The 24,997-nt window shown below is 38.6% G+C and overlaps 1 protein-coding gene across 1 annotated transcript; it reads left to right on the forward strand.

The window, feature by feature from the left end:
* Positions 1 to 1,227: 1,227 nt before the first annotated feature.
* On the forward strand, positions 1,228 to 24,781 carry LOC117306505 (asparagine synthetase domain-containing protein 1-like; the record flags this gene model as incomplete). The annotated part of the gene is given in 7 exon segments (XM_033791060.1): positions 1,228 to 1,579; positions 3,675 to 3,836; positions 4,342 to 4,557; positions 5,573 to 5,695; positions 9,721 to 9,846; positions 23,042 to 24,219; positions 24,677 to 24,781. Coding segments are annotated over 6 exon segments (1,844 nt in total), but the record flags the coding sequence as incomplete, so codon positions are not given.
* Positions 24,782 to 24,997: the final 216 nt, after the last annotated feature.

Consider the following 24,997-nt stretch of genomic DNA (forward strand, 5'->3'; position numbering starts at 1 on the left):
AAGAGTTTGATTTTGAGGTCTCGAAATCAAGCATCTAAAAGCACACAACATCGTGTGACAAGGGTATTTTTTATTTCATTCATATCTCACAACTTTGTAAACAATTGAGCTCAAATTTTCACAAGCTTGTTATTTTATGCATATGTTTAGATACACTAAGTGAGAAGACTGGTCTTTGACAACTACCAATATAGTGTTCAGAGTCTATTGCTATATACTTTCGAAATAAAGTGGGTTGTTTCAGTTCGGTATTTCTACAATAATGTTTCTCATTGAGCTTTTTCAATAGATGACTGTTTTGCTGTAATTTAGTTTCATTTGGGTTATTAAAGTAGGTCAGTAGGTCACACAAGAGTAAAGGCACTGGGGTGGATTTCACAAAGAGTTAGGACTATTCTTATCTCGAGTTAGGACCAGTTACTCGTCATAACTTAGGACTATCCATGCAATTTGTATATCTCATAGGACTATAGTCGTTAGAACTGGTCCTAACTCGTTGTGAAATCGACCCCTGGACACCTTTGGTATAGTTGTCAACGACCAATATTCTCACTTGATGAAACCTAATATTATGTATAAAATAACAAATCTGTGAAAGTATTGACTCAATTTTGGTCATCGAAATGAAAAACACCCTTGTTGCTCAAAAAATGTGTGTGCTTTTAGATGCATGATAAAAGGCTTAAGGTCTGAAGTATCTCATTATTTGAGTGAGAAATTACTTCTTCCTCAAAAACTACAATACTTCAGAGGGAGCCGTTTCTCACAATCTTTTACAACATCAGTAGCTCTCCATCGCTCGTTAAAAATAAATTGTTATGCTAGAAATTATTTTAGGACGAGAAATAGCGCAAATTATGTAGTCTCCTGCAAACACTGAGATAAACTGCGCCGGTTGTTACGTTTGTTTGTATTTTGAAGTTTTAGTATCGACATAACTACAGGCCTATTTTGTGTGTTTTTGTTTTAAGATGATATCATATTTGTGTCATAATAATGTCAGTCTAACATGGCACGCGACGTCGTCTACACCATGTCGTGTAGCCGCATGCAAGACATTCTATTGATGGCAAAAACAATATGGAGTGAAGGTCGTCGCCCACCGTGCACTATAAGTTATGACGTCACGAGCAACTGGTAACCATCTTTGCTCTAAAGGTGAGAAGGATTGATACCAATGGAATTCAAAGGTTACGTTCACGTAAAGCAGGTTTCATGTTTGAATAGTTCAGGTGTCAATGTAGACACCTAATATAAAAGTTTGACTAAATTGACACAGGTAGGCCCATATCAATAATTCATACAAGAGATACAAGTGTCGCAGTATACCAATTCATTTTTACGAGAAAACGGACGGATGGGCGCAGAAACTCCATCCAGCCTTTACTGGAGTTGAGATCTGTGAACACAAACAATCGTTTACGGTGTGCGCCGCAAACAAGATGGCGCTGCCCGTGGAAAACAAACGTGTGGTCAAAAACTCTACCCAGAAGGGTTAAACTAGTCAGGGATTTACACAGATGTCCTCCACAGAAATGGATAAGCTTTATACAATGAATTGATATTTCCTCGTTAACAGGTAATTAAGAGATTTCTTTCACTTTTCATTAAGTCAACACTGCCAGTGCCGCTGCTACTCTTCTCTTGCAAGGTTTTGTATCCATCCAAATAAAGTTAGGCCCATTCCTATGATTAGAATATGATGAGTATGTATTTGTTATTGTTGATAACTGACGACAGTCAGCTAGCCATAGCGGAAAAATTTTACGTCCTCGCCACCAACTTCCGGCCCTTTTTTTTCTTTTTTTTCTTTTTTTTCGGGATGTATATATGCGGTAACCCTTCTTCTCAGGTAAGAAAAAAATTCAGTGGTTTTGGAGTTTATTAGCGGCGGATAAATTGGTGGCAACGTCCGGAAGATTATCGCCATGCTTGCTCGTGCAGTGTCACTCTTTTCTTCCTCCATGCATTTTCTGCAGTTTCCCCAAATTGCTGGTTTTTTTTTTAATGAAATGTTCACAGGTTTAGTTTTTGATTAAAACAATTGGTTCAAAAACAGAGGAAACCAGTCATTCGGCCCTTCTAGCAAAGTTGCCCACTACACTACAGTATCACTGTAGCAGAGACACCCCCCCCCCCAAGAAAGTCGCCGCCTCTTAAAGTCGCCCCTCACAAAGTCGCCCTTGACAGAGTCTCCCTCTGATGGAGTTGCCCCCTACTACATGTAGCTATTCCCTAGTATATCTTTATTATTGCGGTGATAGGAATCAAGATGGTTTATTTACTTTATTTCCTTGTTTTTGATTAAAGAAGTGATAGTTTAAGTTTTCATAAATTAATGTACATTAAATTTTTGAAATGATAGGCCTATTCGTTTGTAAAATTTTCCCTTAAAAGTTGATTACTTTTTGGAGGTGATATGATGGTTTTTTACATTATACAGTATATAGGCCTACAGGCCTATTTACTTTTAAAGTAACTTGTTTTTAAACTGAAATAATTTTGTTAACATATTGTGCATGAATTGTAATTTATTTGTAAAAAATTTGCCTGTCAAAAATTTGTTGAATTTCAAACCCTACTATTTTTTTTTTACTTTTAAAGGCAGTGGACACTATTGGTAATTGTCAAAGACTAGCCTTCACAGTTGGTGTATCTCAACATATGCATAAAATAACAATCCTGTGAAAATTTGAGCTCAATCGGTCATCGAAGTTGCGAGATAATAATGAAAGAAAAATAACCCTTATCACACGAAGTTGTGTGCGTTTAGATGGTTGATTTCGAGACCTCAAGTTCTAAATCTGAGGTCTCAAAATCAAATTCGTGGAAAATTACTTCTTTCACGAAAACTATGGCACTCCAGAGGGAGCCGTTTCTCAAAATGTTTTATACCATCAACCTCTCCCCATTACTCGTCACCAAGAAAGGTTTTATGCCAATAACTATTTTGAGTTATTACCAAAAGTGTCCACTGCCTTTAAGATGAGGATGGCTATTTACTTTATTTATTTGTTTGAAATTAAAAAAGGGCCTATTTAAAAATAAAAATAAATTACTTGGTTTTGGTGTACGCCCATGCTTCTTAATTTAAGTTTTAAATTTTCGTTTCATTTTAAAATTTCAAAATGGTCGATACGTCATCAAACCTCATCAAATTTTACTATTTGTGGGCCCTTTTTTTTTTTTTTTTTTTACTACCTCTTCTACAACAACTCTTGCTGATGAGAGCCACTACCGAAAATCGAAAAACTCTAAAAAGAGTTTAAACATATCAGGCAACAAACTAACAATCTTGCGCCATCATGCCGGTGAAATTGCTCTTTAAACTCATGGGGCGACTTTGTTGGGGGGTGGCTCTGTCAAGGGGCGACTTTCGGGGGGGGGGGGGGTGGCGACTTTGAGAGAGGACAACTTTGCTAGGGGACAACTTTGAAGTAGGCGACTTTGCTAGGGGCGAGTTGACTGGCATACTTTGCCTTTAAAATCTCCATTTATAACAGTAACAAAACTTCAAAAAATTTTTGCCAATTATTAACATAACACATGGGTTCCATTGCACTTTGTAATGGGTCTAAAGAGAGGAATTACTCGTCCAAACTTAGGACTTGCCTTTGAAATTTTTTGTGCTAAGTTCTTTGTGAAATCTTTGTGAATTGATTTGTTTCTTGTAGGTACATGCAATAGTCCTGAGTATTTGTGGACATACATGTCGGTGTGACCGTTGGTGACTTTTCACTATGTGTGGTATTTACTGTGTGCTAGCAACAGCCTCGAGGGATGATGGTTGTAAACAACAGACACACTCTTCATTGACTCAGCTGAAGCAGTCAAAGGTAAATTTTCAATAAAATGCACTTCTTGTTGATCCACTGTAAACTTCAATCCCCTACATCAAACGTATTGCAACAACATGTTTAAGATATTGTTTTGTTTGACATTTGCTGTAACCAAAATGATTAGCCCCTCTGACCTTTAATTTGAGGTATATTTTCTTTCTTTTACAGTCTTGCTTTAAGTGGCATACATGTATCTCAAATTTTTATTTTAAATTGTCTATAAAATTTCTGTAGGGATATATATGTTGTATTATTGTTAATTTGTCACTTTCTTTTTTTACTATTATACATCATGTACACTTGCGTCCATATTTTATGCAGGGTTTTTGTTGTTGCATTTTTGCTGTTGTTTGTGTCTGTTTTGGTCTAAAGTGTAAATGCCAGTCCAGGGTTTCCCTTTTGCACCTTGATGTACATGTACATGTACTTGTTTGTGCAATAAAAGAAATAAACTAAACAAACTAAACTATTGAACCTAAATCTCTGTATCCTTTGTACGTAGTTATACCTAAACCTGACCAGACGTGGTCCAGATTGCGCCTGTCAACTCCATAAGACGGTCTCCATCGACCCAGCCGAGCCACAGTCACATCGCCAGATTGACGCCATCTTCTCAGGTCATGTTCTCCATCAGAGAGGAACGCTGACTTATCAGCCTCTGAGGGACTCGGAGGGCAATGTACTCTTGTGGAATGGAGAAATCTTTGATGGGATAAAGGTAATAACAGAAATAATAATTGATTTTTATATTGGCTTTACACACCTGAAGGGCCTCTCAAAGCACCCCCAATAATATTATCCCTGGTCACTAGGTAATTTAAAGACACTGGACACTATTGGTGTATGTCAAAGACCAGTCTTCTCGCTTGGTGTATCTCAACATATGCAGAAAATAACAAACCTGTGAAATTTGAGCTAAATTAGTCGTCAAAGTTGTGAGATAACTATGACAGAAAAAACACCCTTGTCACACGAAGTTGTGTGTGCTTTCAGATGCTTGATTTCAAGACCTCAAATTCTAAATCTGAGGTCTTGCAATCAAATTCGTGGAAAATTACTTCTTACTCGAATACTACTCAACTTCAGAGGGGGCCGTTTTTCACAATGTTTTATACTACCAACCTCTCCCCATTACTCGTTACCAAGTAAGGTTTTGTGCTAATAAGTGTTTTGAGTAATTACCAATAGTGTCCACTGCCTTTATTACAGCCAGGCCACGGCACCCATGCAACTTGCAAGTTCTCTGTTTGCTCTGCTACACAAAGTACAAAGTGATGAGAAATTTCAGACTTTTATCTGAATTCAGAATTTTCTTTTTTCTGCTTTGTGAAAAATTAACTTTTATTTTCTTCAATGTTCTTCAAATTTGAAGAAATCCTGCTCTTTGAACTACAATGATTGGTTATTTATTGGATACACCCAGTGAAAATACTGGTCTCTTTGACAATTAACAAAAGTGTTTGGTGCTAGGCCTGGTACTTTATGGAGACAAAAAAAGGCAATTGCCTCCATTCCCCCTGGCCATTGCCTTGGTGCCCTTGAAATGCTCCAGTCGAAATGTACAATGTCCTCATAAGGGTGCCATTTACCGCGATGAAAATGTATTGGTGTCCTTGCCCTTTCAAAAATAAAGCATACAGCACCTGCAGAGCCTTTCACTCAAATCACCTCACTCAACTCATAGAGAACTATGTTTTGTTTGTTGTCAATTGTTTCCCTGGTTTCCCTTATAGGTTGCCCATGATGAGAATGATGGTCAGTTGTTGTTGGCCATCCTGCAGTCCTGTCACACCCAGGGGGAAATTCTAGCAAGTATGAGTGGAATCAGGGGACCGTGGAGCTTCATTTATTGGCAGGTAAAAGAAAACAAATATTTTCATTCAAATATTTATTGTCAAATATTTAAAAATACAGGCCTACAAATTGGAAATGTACATTGTATAAAATGGATTAGACTCCAGAATGTGACAGTAAACAATAAATATAAAGAAGTTACGACAACAGCAATATTTGAGACAGGGAAATGGTGAATGTCAGGCCTGTAATAGACCGATCCAGTAGGCTCCGCCCACGACGCACGTGTGAGCAAGAACACGTGGGGCTCTCCTTGATGCCATTCTGCACAACTCTGCCGTGCGCGCCAAGATACGTGCACGCATGTCGGACCTTGTTTGTCTGACCTTCGTCGCGTTGTGATTGGTCAATACGCAATGGGGCGGAGCTTAGTGGATCGGTCTATTACAATGGAGGCAACAGAGACCCTTTTCGTTATTGCCTTGTTCAACAGTTTCTCATACATTTTTTTAAAAAGATTTTTGTACAATTGAAGTGGCCTTTGCAAAATGTAAATGACCTTGACCTCAAAAACAAATTAAAAAGAAATTATTTAAAAAAAGAATTATTAAAAAGATCGCTGAAATAAAAGTCAAATGAATCTACAATTTGATTAACAGTTTGTAAACACAAAGAGAAATTAATTGGAAACAGAAATCCATGAAAAAAAACATCCCATGAACCTCATTCCAAGGTGACACATATGGGAAGAACGTGTGATATTCAGATCCCAACAGCTCTTTAAAACAAAAAATTAAAAAAATGGGGAGAGCCCCAATGCCATATTTTCTCAACTAAAGAATGAACCCTATTTCCTTGATAACTCAAAAATGAGCCATTTCCTTGATAACCAAAGGAATGAGCCATTTTCCCTTAAAAGCGCAAAGAATGAGCCTTATTTCATTAAAAACTCAAAGAACTGGCCAAATTTCCTTATGAGCCATTTTTCCTTATTCAAAGAATGAGCCATATTTCCTAAATACCAAAAGACTGCCCCATGTTTTCTTTATTTTTTAATAACAAAAACATTTCCTTAACAACCAAAATAATGTCTCACAATGTGATGCCCCTGATTGCTTCGTCCCAGGGATCTTTCCCCTCCCCCCACAACTTGGGCACTGGGTTCACTGGTTCACACAAGAGCAAGAACTCATGATAACCAAATGGAATGCCGGTAGTAATTTATTCTCTTTCATGACTGGCTTAGTACATAGAATGTTCAGGTACTCTGTCCTCAAACATTTGACCTCAAGTGCTTGAGGGCAATAACCTAGAAGAAACCTTAACCACCCCCAATGGTGAGGGACCCAAGAATGTTCTCATGGGTAGTCCGTCGTCGAGACATTCTGTATTTCTGATTTATTAATTATCGGGTGTTTTGTTTGGGGGTGGGGGTTGCTTTGTTTCAAGCTCAGAGAGCTTCTTGTTCCTTATAATGCTTTGTCTTAAAGCCATTGGACACTATTGGTAAACAGTATTGTCCAAGGCCCACACTTCGTGTATCACAACTTATATATAAAATAACAAACCTGTGAAAATTTAGGCTCGATCAGTCATCGGAATCGGGAGAAAATAACGGGAAAACCCACCCTTGTTTCCGCACGTTTCCTGGCATCATGATATGTGTTTAAAAAGAAATTGGAAATCTCGATATCGAGAACTGATAGGCCTATTGTTTTAATGTTTTTCAAAAAGTAAAGTATTCCATGGAATAATATTTGAAGAGAAGTCTTTCACCATTACCGTCTGTAAATCCTGTAACTTATTTGTAAATCTGTGAACTTTTTTTTTTCTGTTCCAATGGCTTTAAGTGTCCAATGGCTTTAAAGGCACTGGGCAATTGGGCATATTGGTAATTACTCAGAATTATTGTTGGCATAAAAACTTACTTGTACTGTGTATGAGCAATGGGGGAGAGCATTGTTAGAAACGGCTCTCTCTGAAGTAACATAGTTTTTGAGAAAGAGGTAATTTCTCACTCAAATATTAAAATACTCCAGGCCTGAAGCCTTTTAATCTGACAGCACACAAAGTTGTGCAACAAGGGTCTTTTGTCTTTTATTATTTTCTTGCAACTTTGATTACCAATTGATTGTTTTTTTTGTGCATTATGCTGGGATACACCAAGTGAGAATGTACACTAGTCTTTGACAATTTACTAAAGGTGTTCATTAGTGCCTTTAAATTTGATCATACATGTAGGTATATTTTGTTTTCTCGTTTCAATTCTAGTCAGTAAACATTTTGGCCTGCAAGCAAGCCTTATAATCTTGTTGATTCCCCCTCCCCTTCAATTCAATGTAAGCCCTATTAATGACAGTTCACCAATTGATGGCCAATATTTGGATTAGTGTCACAATTTTCTTTTGAAGTGTTTACTGTTTACCGTGTCCTTGAGCAAGACCCACTATATAATTGCTTCTCTTCACCCAGGGGTAAACAGGTTCCTATATAAGGGCAGAGATGGTTCTTGTGATTGATTTAGTTTAGATGATTTACATTCCCAAGTGAGGAGAGATTGTTTGAGGAATAAAATAAATGGCCCAGTGTCCAGGGGTAATGATATTAGAAAGCCATGAGCGTCACTGAGATTTTAGCGCTTTATAAGAAGCCACATATTATAAGACATTAAAAGAACAAGATAAAAAGTGCAGCCTTTCTAAATTCTAGTGCTCCACGTTTAGGGCATTCAGTGCTGTCAAATATCTCCAGATCTCCCCTCCGATTAGAACAACAATAACTCGCCCTCCAAGAAAGAGACTCACCACTTGACGTAACAAAGGAATGTGAACACCAGGGCTCACCTGTTGCCTGTAGTCTTCTTAAAGGGGAGCCCTGGCGTGGTGTCTCTTTTACTGTTGTCTACAACGAACAGGTGTCTGACCTTGGCATGGGCTTGTGATTGGCATCAGTCTGCACTCTGTCTGTGAGCTCAGGTGTGTTTTAGTGTAAACACCTCTGGCTCTGGGGCATATTTCCTAAGGGGGGGGGGGGTTGGGGTTGGCAATCAGCATAGCTGACAACTCTGCCCTGATTCTGCAGGAAGGTTCCCTGAAAAATCAACGAATATTTCCATGTTCTACTGATTTTTTTTTTAAACTATCTGTCTGATTATCAATTTCCATGGGGGGAGCCAAGCTGCCAATTCTCCCAGATGCGGCAGAAGGTTCCCTGAAATTCAACCAATCTTTCCATAAATTTGACAATCTCCCTGGTTATGGAAACTTTTCCTATTTGGGGGGGGGGAGGGTGGGGGGTAGCAGATCTTCCAACTCTCCCTAATTCTGCAAGAGGTTCCCTGAAAATCAACCAATCCTTCCATAAATTTGACAATCTCCCTGGTTATGGAAACTTTTCCTATTTGGGGGGGGGGGGGGTAGCAGATCTGCCAACTCTCCCTAAAAGTCAACCAATCTTTCCATAAATTTGACTATCTGCCTCATTATGGAAACTTTCCTATTTTGTGTTGAATATATTTCTAAATTCTGATTGGTGTACAAAATCTTCAGGATTTCAAGATGCAAATGTTGGCAGATCTCACTCAGAGAGGGTTCTGTCTTTTATTGCCTCCCCTGAGTAATCTCACCTGAGTAATCTCCCCTGAGTAATCTCACCTGAGTAATCTCACCTGAGTAATCTCACCTGAGTAATCTCACCTGAGTAATCTCCCCTGAGTAATCTCACCTGAGTAATCTCACCTGAGTAATCTCACCTGAGTAATCTCCCCTGAGTAATCTCCCCTGAGTAATCTCCCCTGAGTAATCTCACCTGAGTAATCTCACCTGAGTAATCTCACCTGAGTAATCTCACCTGAGTAATCTCACCTGAGTAATCTCACCTGAGTAATCTCACCTGAGTAATCTCACCTGAGTAATATGCCTGTGATTTTATTTCACAGAACTCAGGAAAGTACTCAGTATACAGTGCAAATACACATCGGTGTATAAGGTTAAAACAAATATATAAATAACATTTATTAATTTCCCTCCTGTTGTTGGATTCGAACCCGCAAATCTGATTTTCATTTTATTTCCTCAAACACCACCAGGAAGCACAGCATCGTTTATGGTTTGGACGTGACTGTTTTGGTCGACGTAGCCTTCTATGGAGCTGCACCGATGGCCAGTTTAGTCTTTCCTCAGTTGCCAGTCGGCCAGAGGAGCCACACAGTCAGGTAGGATATTTTTCAGAAACTAAAACTAATTTTTTAACCAATGGAAAGCTTACCAGGATCGTTTGGTAATCACTTTTAAAATTAGCACTAACTTGGTTGGAAGCCTACAGCAGCTTTTTGAGAAACATTTCACTTCGAAGTAATGTGGTTTGTAAAACGAAATCCGTTTTTATACCCCAAAATTTGAATTCAAGAGTAACACTTCCCAGATTGTTTATTTCTTTTAGGGATCGTTCTTTTTGCATAATTTAACTTAACTTCACTTAATCGCATTTTTTAAAGCTCTTTAACACTTTTTCAAAGTGCTGCACAGTCAAAAAACATTAAAAACCAGGATAAAAACATGAGCAGAAATAGCAATATGGTTGCAAAATACAGTTAAAAAAGAAGCAAAGTTTGTTATAAAAAATTGCAATGCAAACATTTATATTATAAACCATAAAGTACAAAATAAGTGTCAGGCGTACCCAGAGGAAATCAACCCCAAATTGATAAAAAGTGAGGCAAATCGCAAATGGACTCCCTCCGGACTTTCGGGAATACATTGTTTCTCAAAAACTCAACTACCTTTTGAAAGGAAATTTTCACATGTTCCTTTTATTGTAATAGAATCGACCCAGACCCAGACACTGTAAAATCATTTGTTAGTATTTGTTTAAAACCTTCAGAGAGACTATAGACTTGACTGACAGACAATAAAATATAAAGGAATGCGGGGGAAGAACAAACAGAAGAAGCAAAAAGAAAATGTCCCTCGATGGTAAGGAAACAGCTGACAAAATTGCCCAGACAGGTAAACAAGTTGTAAACCGCAATGTTCCTCATGTTGACTTGAGGGTTCCGGCTTCTCGCATTCCCTCATGTTTTAAAGATTCCTGCACAGGAATAATTTTTTTTAATGGCATCCCCCCCCCCTGGTATTGACTCTAAGCCAAGAGAAATATGACGCACCGGAAATCAAAAGAGTTTTCTCTTCCAACTACAAAAGTCTATTCTTTTTTTCTTGAACGCATGAATATTATTTCTTAAGTGGTAATGTGATCAAATCTAGAGGATTGCTGTGGTACAAATCCTACTCTCTCTTGGGGAGAGAGTAGAATGAGTATGGAACGTGAAAGGATTTGAAACTTGGGTATACCATATAGTACATGTATGACCCAGGGTGGAGGTAGGGTGGGAGGGGGAACTGCCCTCTTGAATGCAGGCAAAACTGAGAGGGGGAAATTTGGGCACGGCAAGAAGAAAAACAAGTTGATCTGCGAACAAAGACTTTTTACCTTGTATTAGAAATAAGTGCTTCATCTGTGTATGTTTTGGGGCAGACCACCCTCTGACCCCCCCCCCCCCTCACTGGTTTAATGAAGAATCCCCTTACACCAATGAGTTCTGGTTAAGAGTGTCAAATGTAGGGGTGTAATGGACGGAGGTAAGGGGTTTGCCGGGGAGGGATTTATACCGACTGACAGGCCTTACACTTCAGTTTTGGAGGGGCACACCTCTATGTATGAGGAAAATATAAATTGTATCGGAACTTTGGGAGGGGCATAACAGAAAAAGCACAGGGGACGCTAAACACAGGCAAAAGTTTGCTAAAAACAGGTTACCAGCCAATATTCCATAAAGTTGACATTGTTTCGACTGGTGGCCCACTAATTTTTTGCTTAGTAAAGAAATTTGTTTTAAAGGCAGTATTTTCTGCGTAACAGTTTTTATGAAATTGGGCCCAGGCCACCACGGCAATTTTTGAGGGTGTCGTTGGTAGATTTGAGGCCAGGAGTATAGTCGTTAATAGAAAATTAGTCTAATCAAAGCGTTAATTTCTAACATGTCTAGGGTTCAGATTACCAAGGAAAATGTTACGTACGTGTATGACTTTAATGGGCGCCAATTTTTTTTCCGTTGTGTAACCCACATCCTTGAACCCACCGGTGTCCTCACAATGTTGTTTTGCGGGTATTTTCCATAATTAACGGAAATCGTGTCCAACGGAGCATTCTTTACATTATGAGTGAGATAGAACAGCAGGGGTTTATTATCAAGAGTTGACTTCCATATTAAAGGGGGGAGGATGCCAAGTTCTAAAACATTAATTACATTTACATGTCTGGATGGGGGCCATGACCTCTGTTGTCCCTGGTCTTGTCATTGGTGCCCTTTAAAAAGTCTCCTTTAGACTTTTAAGACTTCCAATGGAAGTGTCGGTTAGCAAATTGAAAATTGCCTAACCCTCCTCTCTAAGATGAAATTCCAGGCCTTTTTTTTTGTTAAAAATTTGCACTCCTTTAAATCCTGGTTAATTTTTTTTTAAATCCATTTAAAGCCATTGGACCCTTTCGGCAAACAGTACTGTCCAAGGCCAACACTTCGTGTATCACAACTTATATATAAAATAACAAACCTGTGAAAATTTAGGCTCAATCGGTCATCGGAGTCGGGAGAAAACAATGGGAAAACCCACCCTTGTATCCGCGCATTTCGTTGGTCATGACATGTGTTTAAAATAAATCTGTAATTCTCGCTATTGAGAATTGATATTGTTTTTAGTGTTTTCTCAAAAAGTAAAGCATTTCATGGAATAATATTGTAAGGAAAGTCCTTCACAATTACCTTCTGTAAACCCTGTAAGTTATTTGTAAATCTGTGAACGTTTTTTTTTTTTTTTTTTACCGAAAGGGTCCAATGGCTTTAACCAAAGTGTGGCTGTAACAGAAAACAGTCTTGTGTCTTTTTTAGAATGAAGATTGCCAGTATTGAGTATTTGCTTTTGCACAAGATAAGAGACAAAATGGTATGAGCATGGTTGTGCACACTTTAATTGAAAGTGCCTTAATTCTCAATTCAATATAGTATCAGTATTGGTGCGGAAAGGTAGACAGAAGAAGTACAGAATAAGCAGTTAAAACCAAAATAATAAGAGCCACTCAAAATATGTGTGCAATGGAATTAAAGTAAATAAAACAAAAATATTTATATATTTATCTATCTTTATCTATTTATTTATTTATTTATTTATTTTTAATAATTGTTTATTGTTTTTAATTAACATTATTATAACTTTTTTTGTGGTGGGGGCTGTTCATTTAGAAGCGAATAGAGACTTGTCTTTAGTTGCTAGTGTACAGATCACGCATATCATGGAACAGCTTTGAAAATGAAGGAAATATACACATGTAACTATGTTTAATTTCTTTTGTCAGCATTTTCATCATTCGCTGTAAAAGCATTTAAAGAATGTTAATTGAAGAGTGACATAGTAGCTATTTGGACCGAGAAAAAATTGTTCAAATTAAAGGTGATTAATTTCCTTTGTGTATGAGCATTTCAATTGTTTTGTCCAGAAGCATTTGAAGAATTTGAATTGAATTTTAAGTGACATAGCATGGAGCTGGAATTTCCCAGGTGGTAGGTACTGATGTTGACGAGAGTTCGGGATCGGGATGGCATTTCTTGTCATATGGGGCTGATAAAACAAACGCTTATCAAACTCCCAACATTCCTGGAGACAATAGATGGTTAACCCTCATGGGCACAAAGTGTTTGTCTCACTCCAGGGAGAAAAAAAAAAATGTGAAAAAAAAAAGCAAATAGGTAAACTGGGCAATGAACGATAAAAAAACTTGTTATCGGTATCCTGTTATCAATTTCAATGTTTTCCTTCAAAGAGAAAGTTCTAGAAACCCACAACCCTAATGTTAGAGATTTTGAGAAATTTAGATTGCGCCTTCTTGAAAAAAAAAGACTTTGACCTGAGCAGAGTCGAAGGTTAGACAATGTGAAAGACGACAGCAGTTTTTTACAGCCTCAAGTTCATGTACTTAAAGGAATACGTTGCCTTGGATCGGACGAGTTGGTCTATAAAAAGCACTTGGAACTGTTTGTTACAAAAAGGAATATGGTTGGAAAGATGTTTTAAAAGTAGAATACAATGATCTACACAAATTTGCCTCAAAATTGCGTGGTTTCCCTATTACTGCGCAAACTAAGAATATTAATAGTCGACGAGGTAATAGGAAAACCGCGCTATTTCGAGCAAGTTTGTGTTGATCATTGTACTCTACTTTTACAGTATCTTTCTAACCATATGCATTTTATAACAAACGGTTACAAACACTTTTCAAAGACTAACTGTTCCTTTAAAAACAACTTGTGTTTGAGTTTAAATAAATCTAGATTTTCTTAACTTCTTCCTTATTGTCATCTCATATTTTTTGTAAACATTTATAACCTTTTTTTTTTTTATAACTGTCACTTTTTCAATGTTGTAATAAAATACTACCATTTCCCAAAATCTGAACTAAAACAAATGTTAAAGACACTGGACACTGTTGGTAATTGTCAAAGACCAGTCTTCTCACTTGCTGTATCTCAACATTATGCATAAAACACCCTTGCCATACGAAGTTGTGTGCTTTCAGATGCTTGATTTCGAGACCTCAAATTCTAAATCTGAGGTCTCAAAATCAAATTTGTGGAAAATTACTTCTTTCTCGAAAACTACATCACTCCAGAGGGAGCCGTTTCTCACACTGTTTTATACTATCAACCTCTCCCCATTACTCGTTACCAATTGTGGTGTTATGCTAGTAATTATTTTGAGTATTTACCAATAGTGTCCACTGCCTGTATATGCAGAAATATTTTTGCTTAGCAAGATTACAACAGGGTAATAATGAAGGTTAATGAAAACCGCCTCAAGAATATATGATCGTCCACAGGTATGATATTCTTCCTATTTTAGTCTGATTTCTGATTTATTTATTTTTTGCCCGTGGTAAAATCTGAAAAGTTGTGATCAAATAGCCTGAAAACATGTAGGCCTACTACACATGTACAATGTACGATGTACATGTATAGGTCAGCTGTTTTACTCAATAACATAACATAACAATTAAAATGGATAAGGCGCTATTCCATCAAGATCATAGCGCACTAGAAAGAAATTAACTGGGCGAAAAGCAGATAGAGTATTTAGATTCCCTAATGGCAGTTGGGAGATTGTTCCAAATCATGGGCCTACTTTTTTTTCAAAGGACCAAATTAATATGCCTGCATACAACATTCTTCTCTTGGGAAAACCTTAAAAAATCTCAAATACATGTAGAAATAAAATAAAATCAAGTTCTATTTATTTTTTATTTTTTATATGTTACAGCAAACATGTTTTTTATTCACTGCTATAAGGCCTCGGGGATTGCAAATAATACTTGTTTGTTACCAATCAAACAATGAAATAATTCCTCTACATAACAGGTGGATTCACAGTAGATCTTGTCAAACATTTCCTTCCCCAGGGATTTAAAAAGCAACAAATAATCCCTCAGCTGAGGCTGGCTGGAATTTTGTTTTTCCCCCACTGGTCAAACCCACAAATAATGGGGGTACATTCCGCAACAGACAGCTGACATTCTCTGAGCACTTTTAAATTTGGTGCAAGGAGGAGTTGGGTGTTTGGGGTAGTTTAGTTTACCAGACAAACAACTTAACCATTTCAGGAGAGTATAATATCATTTGTGTTGCAAGACAAGGGACATTTTTTGTACCCATTGCACCCAATTTTAAAATGCTCAGAGATAGATGTTCACCTGTCTGTAGGGGGTGTAGGGTGTAGTTAACCAGACAAACAAATTAAAGGTACTGGACTCTGGTGATTGTGAAAGACCAGTCTCCTCAAGTTGTGTGTTTTCAGATGCTTGATTTTGAGACCTCAAACTCTAACTGGTCTTAAATTCCTACTTAAATCGAGTAATTGAATTGAGAATGCTGGGAGAGTATTGCAAGACAAGGGAAATTGTTAAACTCATTGCACCAAATTTTAAAGTGCTCGCTCAGAAAACGTCGCCTGTCTGTAGGGGTGTATGGGGTATGGAGCTATAAAGATAGCTCAATGGTAACTCACTTAACTGAATACTTGAACGCAGAATAAGGGAGAGTACAATATCATTTGCCTTGCAAGACAAGGGACATTTTTATAAAAGGAGTAAATAAATCTTATCCTTTGCCTTCTTCAAAAAAGTATAAAAGAATGCCAGGGCCAGCAAATCCTGTTAGCTGCTAATGCGTGTACACTGTACTTCAGTTGGGCAAAGTAAAATGAACAGTTCTGTGACTTATTTGTCATTATCAGCAGCGTACAAACACTGGTGAAAAGTGCTGCTTGGGGCTTGCTAACTTTTCTACAGCTCAGGTGGTGGCATCATGCCTTTGATGCTCACAGTCTCATGTCTGTCTGTAGGGTTGTAACAGATGTCTTCCTTTGACAAAATAGTGGTAAAATAACAAGCAATTATTTTCAAAATTGATTTGCTTTTCATATTCTTAGTATGTTTTTTTTATATAGAAAAGTTTGCGGTAACACCATGTAATAACAATCTCTAAATGAGTTGGGGTGGTTCTGAAAAGAACCGTTGGATTAACTCGGCGTTTCGATCAGTATGCTCTGATCGTCTTCTGGAGAATGCTGGACTCTGATGCTGCATGCTGCTTAAGTTTTTTATGTTTTTATGCTGCTTATGTTTTTTTTTATGGAAAAATCTATAATAGCCCTAGATACAGTACATGTAACTCAACATGGATTGCACATGACGTCATTGACCACAATCTTTGATGTGAAACAATGGGAAAGTGCACGCATGTACCCGCTGCATACGACTCAGCAAATGATAGCCTTTCACATATATGCAAGTTTTATCAACGATGGCGGCCAATAAAAGGGGGTCATTATAAGTACTCCGACTCTGTGTCCAATTCTAAGGTAGAGCACTGGTGCATTGATCCGGAGGTCGCAGGTTCAAGTCTTGCTGTAGTAAACATTTCTTTGTCTATTAACCCAGTCAAGTTTTCTTTGCGGTGTATTACTTGAAATACCATAAAAAGAATGAGGCAGTGAGTACAACAGGTTTAAGACCTTGCCCTTCCCAGAAAGTAGACCCTCTCAACATTGTTGGTGCGTGGGTAGTCATACACCATTCAAACCAGGGACCTGTACACCTACATGTATGTATAACAAAAGATGGTCCCTGCTGGGTGGGTGAGGTCTCTGGGTGGGTGAAGTTCCAGGGGGTGGGGGAGGGTGAAGGTTCCCAGTTTAGCAACTTGGGAAAGAGAAGTACAAACCAAAGAGGGACAATAGGAGGTTGCATAGAATTATTGCTTTCAGATGGCTGAGAAAGGCTTCAAAAGTTTGTGTGACTGTTTTCTCAGCAAGTAGACACTGTTTAGCTGAAACTTTCACAATTATAAATAACTTTTATTGTACTGTACCTTCCTTCATAATTTTGCCTGTAATTATAAATTAGCATTACGCTGACAAAATATCATTCTATGACCCTACATTTAAAGACAGTGGACACTATTAACAATTGTTAAAGACCAGTTTTCTCACTTTGTGTATATCAACATATACCTAAAATAACAAACCTGTGAAAATTTGAGCTCAATCCGGGGGTCGAAGTTGCGAGATAATAATGAAAGAAAAAAATACCCTTGTCACACAAAGTTGTGTGCGTTCAGATGCTTGATTTTCGAGACCTCACATTCTAGATCTGAGGTCTCGAAATCAAATTTGTATATTACTTGTTTCTGGAAACTTGTTACTTCAGAGGGAGCCATTTCTCACAGTGTTTTTTTAATATTAACAGCACCCCATTACTTGTTACCAAATAAGGTTTTATGCTAGGATTTTTTTTGAGTAATTACCAATAGTGTCCACTGCCTTTATGATGATAACTCAGTCATATTCTCGTTCGGGGCAATTTCCAATGATGTACACCACCCAAAGCACCCTTTAACCTTCCCTGAAGGTCGTGGACAAGTTTGTTGAACTATTTCCTTCATTAATGTTTCTCCATCCATCCTTCACACAGTCGTACCCTGAAAAAAAAAAAAAAAAAACTACCCCCTGCCAGGCTACCCGAGCGCCCCACATTTCTGCTGCATGCTACTCCGCTAGATTTTGCTCTTTATTGGGCAATAACTCAGACTATAAATGTCATTTTTTAGGATTGCAGAGGAAGGCAAGTCCCCCCCCCCCCCATAAATTTTAACAAATTGTGTGTTTGACACATCGCATGCTTGACACTGATAGAGGTAACTTTTTTGTAGGGGTTGGGTGGGGTGATAATCAGTGTACAGGGTCCCTCCCAGGATTTCAAGGGTAAAAGGGGGGGGACATTGAAATCTTAAAATTACCTTCACTTTGTAATCAGTATTTCAGACTGAAATATTCTCTGGATGATTGGTGCTCATAAATGAACCTTTAAAAAAAAAAAGGTTTAGGCCAAATTTGCACAGGTTTTTTGTTTCATGTATTATTGTTGATCACACTGAAATGTGATTATTTTGCCAGCGATCTGGCAAAGGGAACATTTTTTTCTTTTTTTCTTGAAGTTTCAAAGAGCAAAATTTATTACATGTAGCTTTGGGAATGAATCCAGCATTGCAGCTTTCATAAGGTAAAACAAAATAACTATAAAAGAAATGGCTTCACATTGCGATGTTCAAAATCACTTATTATGGGAGACTAAAGACGTCATCAGTCACCTTCTCCCTCGGGTGATTTGTCTCGTGCTGTTTCGTCCGTCACCAAGTCTTCCCTCTTCACCAACTTGCACTTCCTCTCAGTCGGAAAGAAAATATTTGAAGAAAGCAATTTCTTAGGGAATTCCTGACCCAGGTAACTTAGGGAAAATTAACCCCATTTTGATCGCGAACAAATCCTTGCATTGTTCCGGCGGCTTTCTTTGTTTCTTGGCTCCGGTATCCAGGCCGTTGGTTGAATCACATATTTAAGTGGTTTTCATTTTGTCATCGCGTACTCATCCAGAATGACGCATCGTCGGGAAATTCTTACATCACTGGAGGCATACCGGAAATCCTTCACGAATCTCTTGATCTAGTGTGAGTTCCATAAACACCATCAAATGCTTTTCTTTCCAAATCCGCAGTAGGGCTTCCGACAACTCTGGTATTTGCGGTCAAGAGGATGGGATCACAAAAACAAGCCTTTCAACACAGTTGTGAAAATGCAGTTAATGCGCGAAGTCAACAAAATGATAATTGCTGGCTCTTCTGTATGGATTGACGGACTGCTGACAAGACGGTCTCATGACAGAGGTTAAGAAAAGTGTTTGAGCAAAAACAAAAGTGCTGTCACGCGATGACGAAAGAACAATGCATATACTACTAGAACGCCAACCGTGTGTCTTTCCTGCTAGATTTTGTGCCAATTTCACTTTTAAAGACAGTGGACACTATGGGTTATTGTCAAAGACCAGTCTTCTCACTTGGTGTATCTCAACATATGCACAAAATAACAAACCTGTGAAAATTTGAGCTCCATCAGTCGTCGAAGTTGCGAGATAATAATAAAAGAAAAAACACCCTTGTCACACGAAGTTGCGTGCTTTAAGATGCTTCATTTCGAGACCTCAAATTCATAATATATAGGTCTCGAAATCAAATTCATGGAAAATTGAATTACTTCTTTCTCGAAAAAACTACATTACTTCAGAGGAAGCCACTTCTCACAATATTTTATACTATCAGTTCAGCTCCCCATTATTCGTTACCAAGTAAGGTTTTATGCTAATAATTATTTTGAGTAATTACCAATAGTGTCTACTGCCTTTTAAGGGAAGGTACACGTCTGGTAATTACTCAAAATAAATATTTACTTAAATTGTTTTCCTTGAAAGCCATTGGACACTTTCGGTAAACAGTATTGTCTAAAGGGCCACACTCCGTGTATCACAACTTATATATAAAATAACAAACCTGTGAAAACTTACGCTCAATCGGTCATTGGAGTCGGGAGAAAATAACGGGAAAACCCACCCTTGTTTCCGCACATTTCGCCGTGTCATGACATGTGTTTAAAATAAATCCGTAATTCGTGTTTTAATGTTTTCTAAAAAAGTAAAGCATTTCATGGAATAATTTTTCAAGAGAAGGCTTTCCCCATTACCTTTTGTAAACCCGTAAGTTATTTGTAAATCTGTGAACTGTTTTTTTTTCTGTTCCGAAAGTGTACTTTTTTGTTTTCGGTTCCGAAAGTGTATAATGGCTTAAACATCTTTAATGATAAATGATTCATGCAGGTTTTTTTTTACAGTGAAATACAAGTGTGCTTTTGGGGGGGGGGGGGAATCCTCGCCCATCTCTAAAAAAAAATGCATCTAAATTTTACCTCTTACCCCTACAAAACTTGGAATCCAAGACTGAACTCTTTACCTTTCCCCGTGGAGTGAACTTCCAGGACGATTTCACAACCATGTATCCTCAGATAGAGTCTCCTAAGTATTTATTTAATGTATCAGATACCAACGAACTTGGGACGATGATGGAGAGAGAGAGAGAGAGAGGGGGGGGGGGGGGTGGGTGTAGTTTTAGAGTGCCTTCAGAAAGGGTTCAAACACAGGAACAAATCCTGGTACCAGCTTCCTGGCCTCGGTAGACCTACTTCAACTCAGCCTCGTTCTGTACATCCCACCTTAATGATTGATGATTTCTGAGTCACGAACTTGACACCTCGGAAGACTTTTGACTGTCGCAGGGTATTAGTATGGGCCCCCCCCCCATAGATGGCAGAGTCATAAAAGATGAAATGATACTTGGACTTAAACAGGCCTGGTACTTCACAGAGGCAACAAAGGCTATTGCCTCCATGCCCCCTGGTCATTGCCTTGGTGCCCTGGAAATGCTCTAGTAGAAATGTACAATTTCCTTAATATAGGAAGCCCTTTACCAAAAAAACAAAATGCCTTGGTGCCCTTGCCCTTGTCCTACAGGCCTGGGACTGTTAGGGGGGAAATACAGTGCTATAAGAAATGGAAAGGGTGAAATTAAGATTGCCTCCTTTTTCTTAAACCTTATCGTCCCGTCCAAAAACAGCTTGAATTTGACAAATTAAAAGTTCCTACTCGGGGCACAAATTTGACTGACCTGAGGCCAATGATTTCAGTGTTTGACCAGAAAGATAAAGACAGGACAAGTCCGCTGGTCCTGTATTTTTGTCTTCAATTCAAAATCTTTGTCTAAAATTTACGATGTTCAAATGTTGAGTCTGAGTCTCACAAATGGATATTTCAATCAAGCTGAGTATCGCCCATAAAGCAGAAGAGATCAATCTTCTCTTATTTTTTTGTTCAAATAAAAAGAGTCAAAGATGATAAAAGTTTGTTCTCATTTTGACTTCAGTCTCTTTTCATTTTGATTCTGGTCTGGTTAATAAAACACTGTTCCAGAAAAAGATTGTGAGGTATGTTTCCTTCAGTCGCGTGGATTTGAGCCCTGCTACTTTCCACTTAAAGGCACTGGACACTATTGGTAATTAACCAAAAATAATTGTTAGCCTGAAAACTTACTTCGTAATGTTAAATAAGCATGTAGAGCTGTGGTGACAAAAGAGAAATGGCTCCATAGTAACGTAGTTTTTGAGAAAGAGGTTATTTCCCACCCAATGACTTCATCAGGCCTGAAGCCTTGTATTAGGAATCTGAAAGCACACAAATTTGTGCAACAATGGTGACTTTTTTAAAATCATCTTACAACTTTGATGACCAATTGAGTAAAAAGGTTCACAGTTTATGCATATGTTGGGACAAACCAAGTGAGAATACTGGTCTTTGACAATTACCAAAGGTGTCCAGTGCCACAACAGGTAGGCCTACATGTTGAAAACAACTAGCTGCTAGATCAATGTTGAACAATCCTAAAGCTGTCAGACCTAACACCAGAGGGCAGTATTCCTCCCAGCACAGGTGACCAACTATTCTCTTTCCAGATGGATATCTTAGAGAACTCTGTGCGAGGCTTTGAGAACCAGAGGTGTCCTTCTGTTGGCATCCACTAGGGTTTCATGGCCAAGTGGACAAAAGCACCTCACTCAAGCTCTGGTGTTTCTGTTCAACAGAGCGTGGGTTCGAGTCCCTGTCGTGACACTTTGTGTCCCTGAGCAAGGCACTTAACTATAATTGCTTCTCTCCACCCATCCCAGGGGTCAATGGGTAGCTGTGAGGGCAGAGATGGTTCATGGGATTGGTCTAGCGTAGTAGCGCATATTTGTTACACAAACTGTATACTCACTAGGAAGCTGAGATGGTTTGGTCATCTGTTCGTCATTCACTGGCTTGGTATTTTTTTTAGCTATTTTGCTTCTTTGTTTCTTTATTTCAAGAACCAACTCAAAAGCCACCTCTTCTCACCAACTACATTTGTACTTCTCCTTCTGTTTAGTTTGTTTAAAGGCAGTGGACACTATTGGTAATTACTCAAAATAATTATTAGCATAAAACCTTTCTTGGTGACAAGTAATGGGGAGAGGTTGGTGGTATAAAACATTGTGAGAAACAGCTCCCTCTGAAGTGCCATAGTTTTGGAGAAAGAAGTAATTTTCCACGAATTTGATTTCGAGACCTCAAGTTTAAAACTTGAGGTCTCGAAATCAACCATCTAAACGCACACAACTTCGTGTGACAAGGGTGTTTTCTTCTTTCATTATTATCTCGCAACTTTGATGACCGATTGAGCTCAAATTTTCACAGGTTTGTTATTTTATGCATATGTTGAGATACACCAACTGTGAAGGCTAGTCTGTGACAACTACCAATAGTGTCCACTGCCTTTAAAGGCACCTGGAAATAGAATGTGTTTCTCTTCAAACATTAGAGTATAATATGTTACTGAACAATACAAAAATTGTTTGAGTAATTCTTTTTCTTGGCTCTTCCTCAAGAGTAAAGTTTGCTTTCAGGTTGACATAGTGGTACTTACCTTGACTTACACCTTTGGAACCCCAGTTCAAATTCCAGCTGGGGGAACTATGGGGATTCCCTGGGGGTATTCCTCCCACACTTAAAACTGAAACTCCCTTCATCATATTTTCTCCATTAAGTGAGCTTTTTTGAGAGTCCACGGAGTGAAAATTAATATTTTTCATTACTTTCCTAATTTGCAGAGGTAGATTTGTTGTTTGTGTATTTTGGTTAACATTTTATCATGTTGTTTTTGTCCTGCCAATATCAACATAGCTTGAGTGTAAGGGGACATTAACACCCTACCCTTTTCAGTACATCGATAAAACTCAACATACATTTAAACAGGGTCAAATATTGTCAGGGAGATGTTTTGTCTCAACGTAGAAAGCTCTGGACGAACCCGTTACTTTTATTTTAATTTTTGTTCAATTTATTCTCAACAGATATGGACTGAAGTACCAGCTGACGGGGTCTACCTTTTAGAAGAGTGGCCAGGAGAAAACAGCCAACGTTTCCCACTGCAATTGTTTCCATGGCAGCAAGATGCAACAGAGCTTTTCAGAACAAATTGCAGTAGTCATTCTCCCCAGCAGGATCAAAGTGGGGGGCATCCGCATGAAACGCCGCAGGGCGATGCATGCCACGGAGAAGAGGATGGTTCGAATCCTGGCTTTGTCATTTCAAAAGCGTCTACAGGAATCAAGAGCCCAATCAGTCCTCTAAATATGTCCTTGCCATCCGGACTTCAAGAGAGGGCGCTGTCATTGTGGGCAGAACAGAATAAGCCACGCCTTCTTGGAGTTGAGGAGTGGGATGGAGATGAAAAGGGTGTGGCCGACAAGAAACCTTGTTCTCCAACAACAATGAAAGATACTGAGAGAAAGGATGCATCCAGAGCAGTTTCCTCAACCGAAGGGAAGAAGTTTCAAAGCTCAGAGAAGTTTGACTTAGCTGCAGAATCAGAAATGTCAGCAGGTCTAGTGGGAATTGGAGCAAACAGTCTGACCGCAGGACCTCAATTTATAGGCCAGGGTCACCAAAGTACTCCACAATCCTCTGTGTTAACCGCAGACGAGACTTCATCAGAAGCCGAGACTCTCCCGAGCACAGACATTGGAGATACCTTGCCAAGAACAATTTCAAATCTTGGACGAGAGCCTAGAGAAGGTGAGGAGGAGGGTGCAGCGTCAGTGATTGAGATTGAGTGTGAGATGATGAGAGCCGCCGAGGGACTTATTCAGGCCCTAGAGGGCGCCGTAAGAAAGAGGGTGTTTAACCTCCCGAGACAAAACGATGCAGCTGTCGGGTTTCCGTCGTCGCCTGGGATGCAAACGTTTGGGCCAGATTTTGAAAAGCCAACAATGCCCCCCAAAACTAAGAATTTTACAAAAGCCTCTTATTCCTATCTTGAAGATGAGCCTAACAATGACTTGGATGAGTGTGGCGTTACCATGGAAACAAGCTCTAGATGCACTCCTCTCAGGGATGAAGGTGATACTGTAGATACCAAAGAGAAAAGCAGTTGTGGCGAAGGGCTCCCCCATTGTCAGGATGGTAGCAGGGTAGCCATTTTGTTTTCTGGAGGCCTAGATTCCATGGTTATAGCTGCTCTAGCGGACAGGTGAGAAAATGTTTCCCCCCCCCAAAAAAAAATATATATATTCCTGTAAATATACTACTTAAAATTGTGACACATTTTTTGTTTTTACATAAAACTTATTTTAGTTTCTGGAAAAATGATTTGTATCTTAAATTTTTCTTTCAAATACATGAAGATGTTAAATTTGCATTGGGGATAAAGAATATTAATTTTGGGTTTACCCTTACACTCATTACTTTCCCGAGTCCTGTAAACAAAATCACAGGCATATTACTCGGTGGGATCCGAACCCATGAACTTTGCAATTCTGGAGCAGTGTCTTACCAACTAGACCACTCAGATTATTCAAAAGCTAGAGGCAGTTTGAATCCTATGTTTTAGCAGCGGGTACCGCAGCTATATAGTAGATGTTAAATTTGCATCGAGCATAAAAAATATTAATTTTGGTTTTACCCTAATACAACTAATTTTGTTATAGATGCGTACCACCTGATGAACCTATTGACTTGATGAACGTGGCTTTTCAGAAACCAGCGCAAAACTCCACTCAAACTGCATCACACAACAAAGGCGACCAACAGAGGTAAATATTTTTTAGCTCTTTTTAGTGTAAATAACAACAACTTTAAAGAGAATGATGGATTGGACCTGGGCCCAACTTCATAAAGCCTGTAAACACACAAAAAGTTGCCAAGCACAAACAAATCTTGCTTAGCAAAAATTGGTTACCAGCCCAAAATACCATACAGTTACCATTGCTGTTTCTGGTACTCACTCGTTTCTTGCTTAGCTTAATCCG

This window comes from Asterias rubens, unplaced genomic scaffold (genome assembly GCF_902459465.1).
Source record: "Asterias rubens unplaced genomic scaffold, eAstRub1.3, whole genome shotgun sequence".
In the NCBI taxonomy this organism is placed as follows: domain Eukaryota; kingdom Metazoa; phylum Echinodermata; class Asteroidea; order Forcipulatida; family Asteriidae; genus Asterias; species Asterias rubens.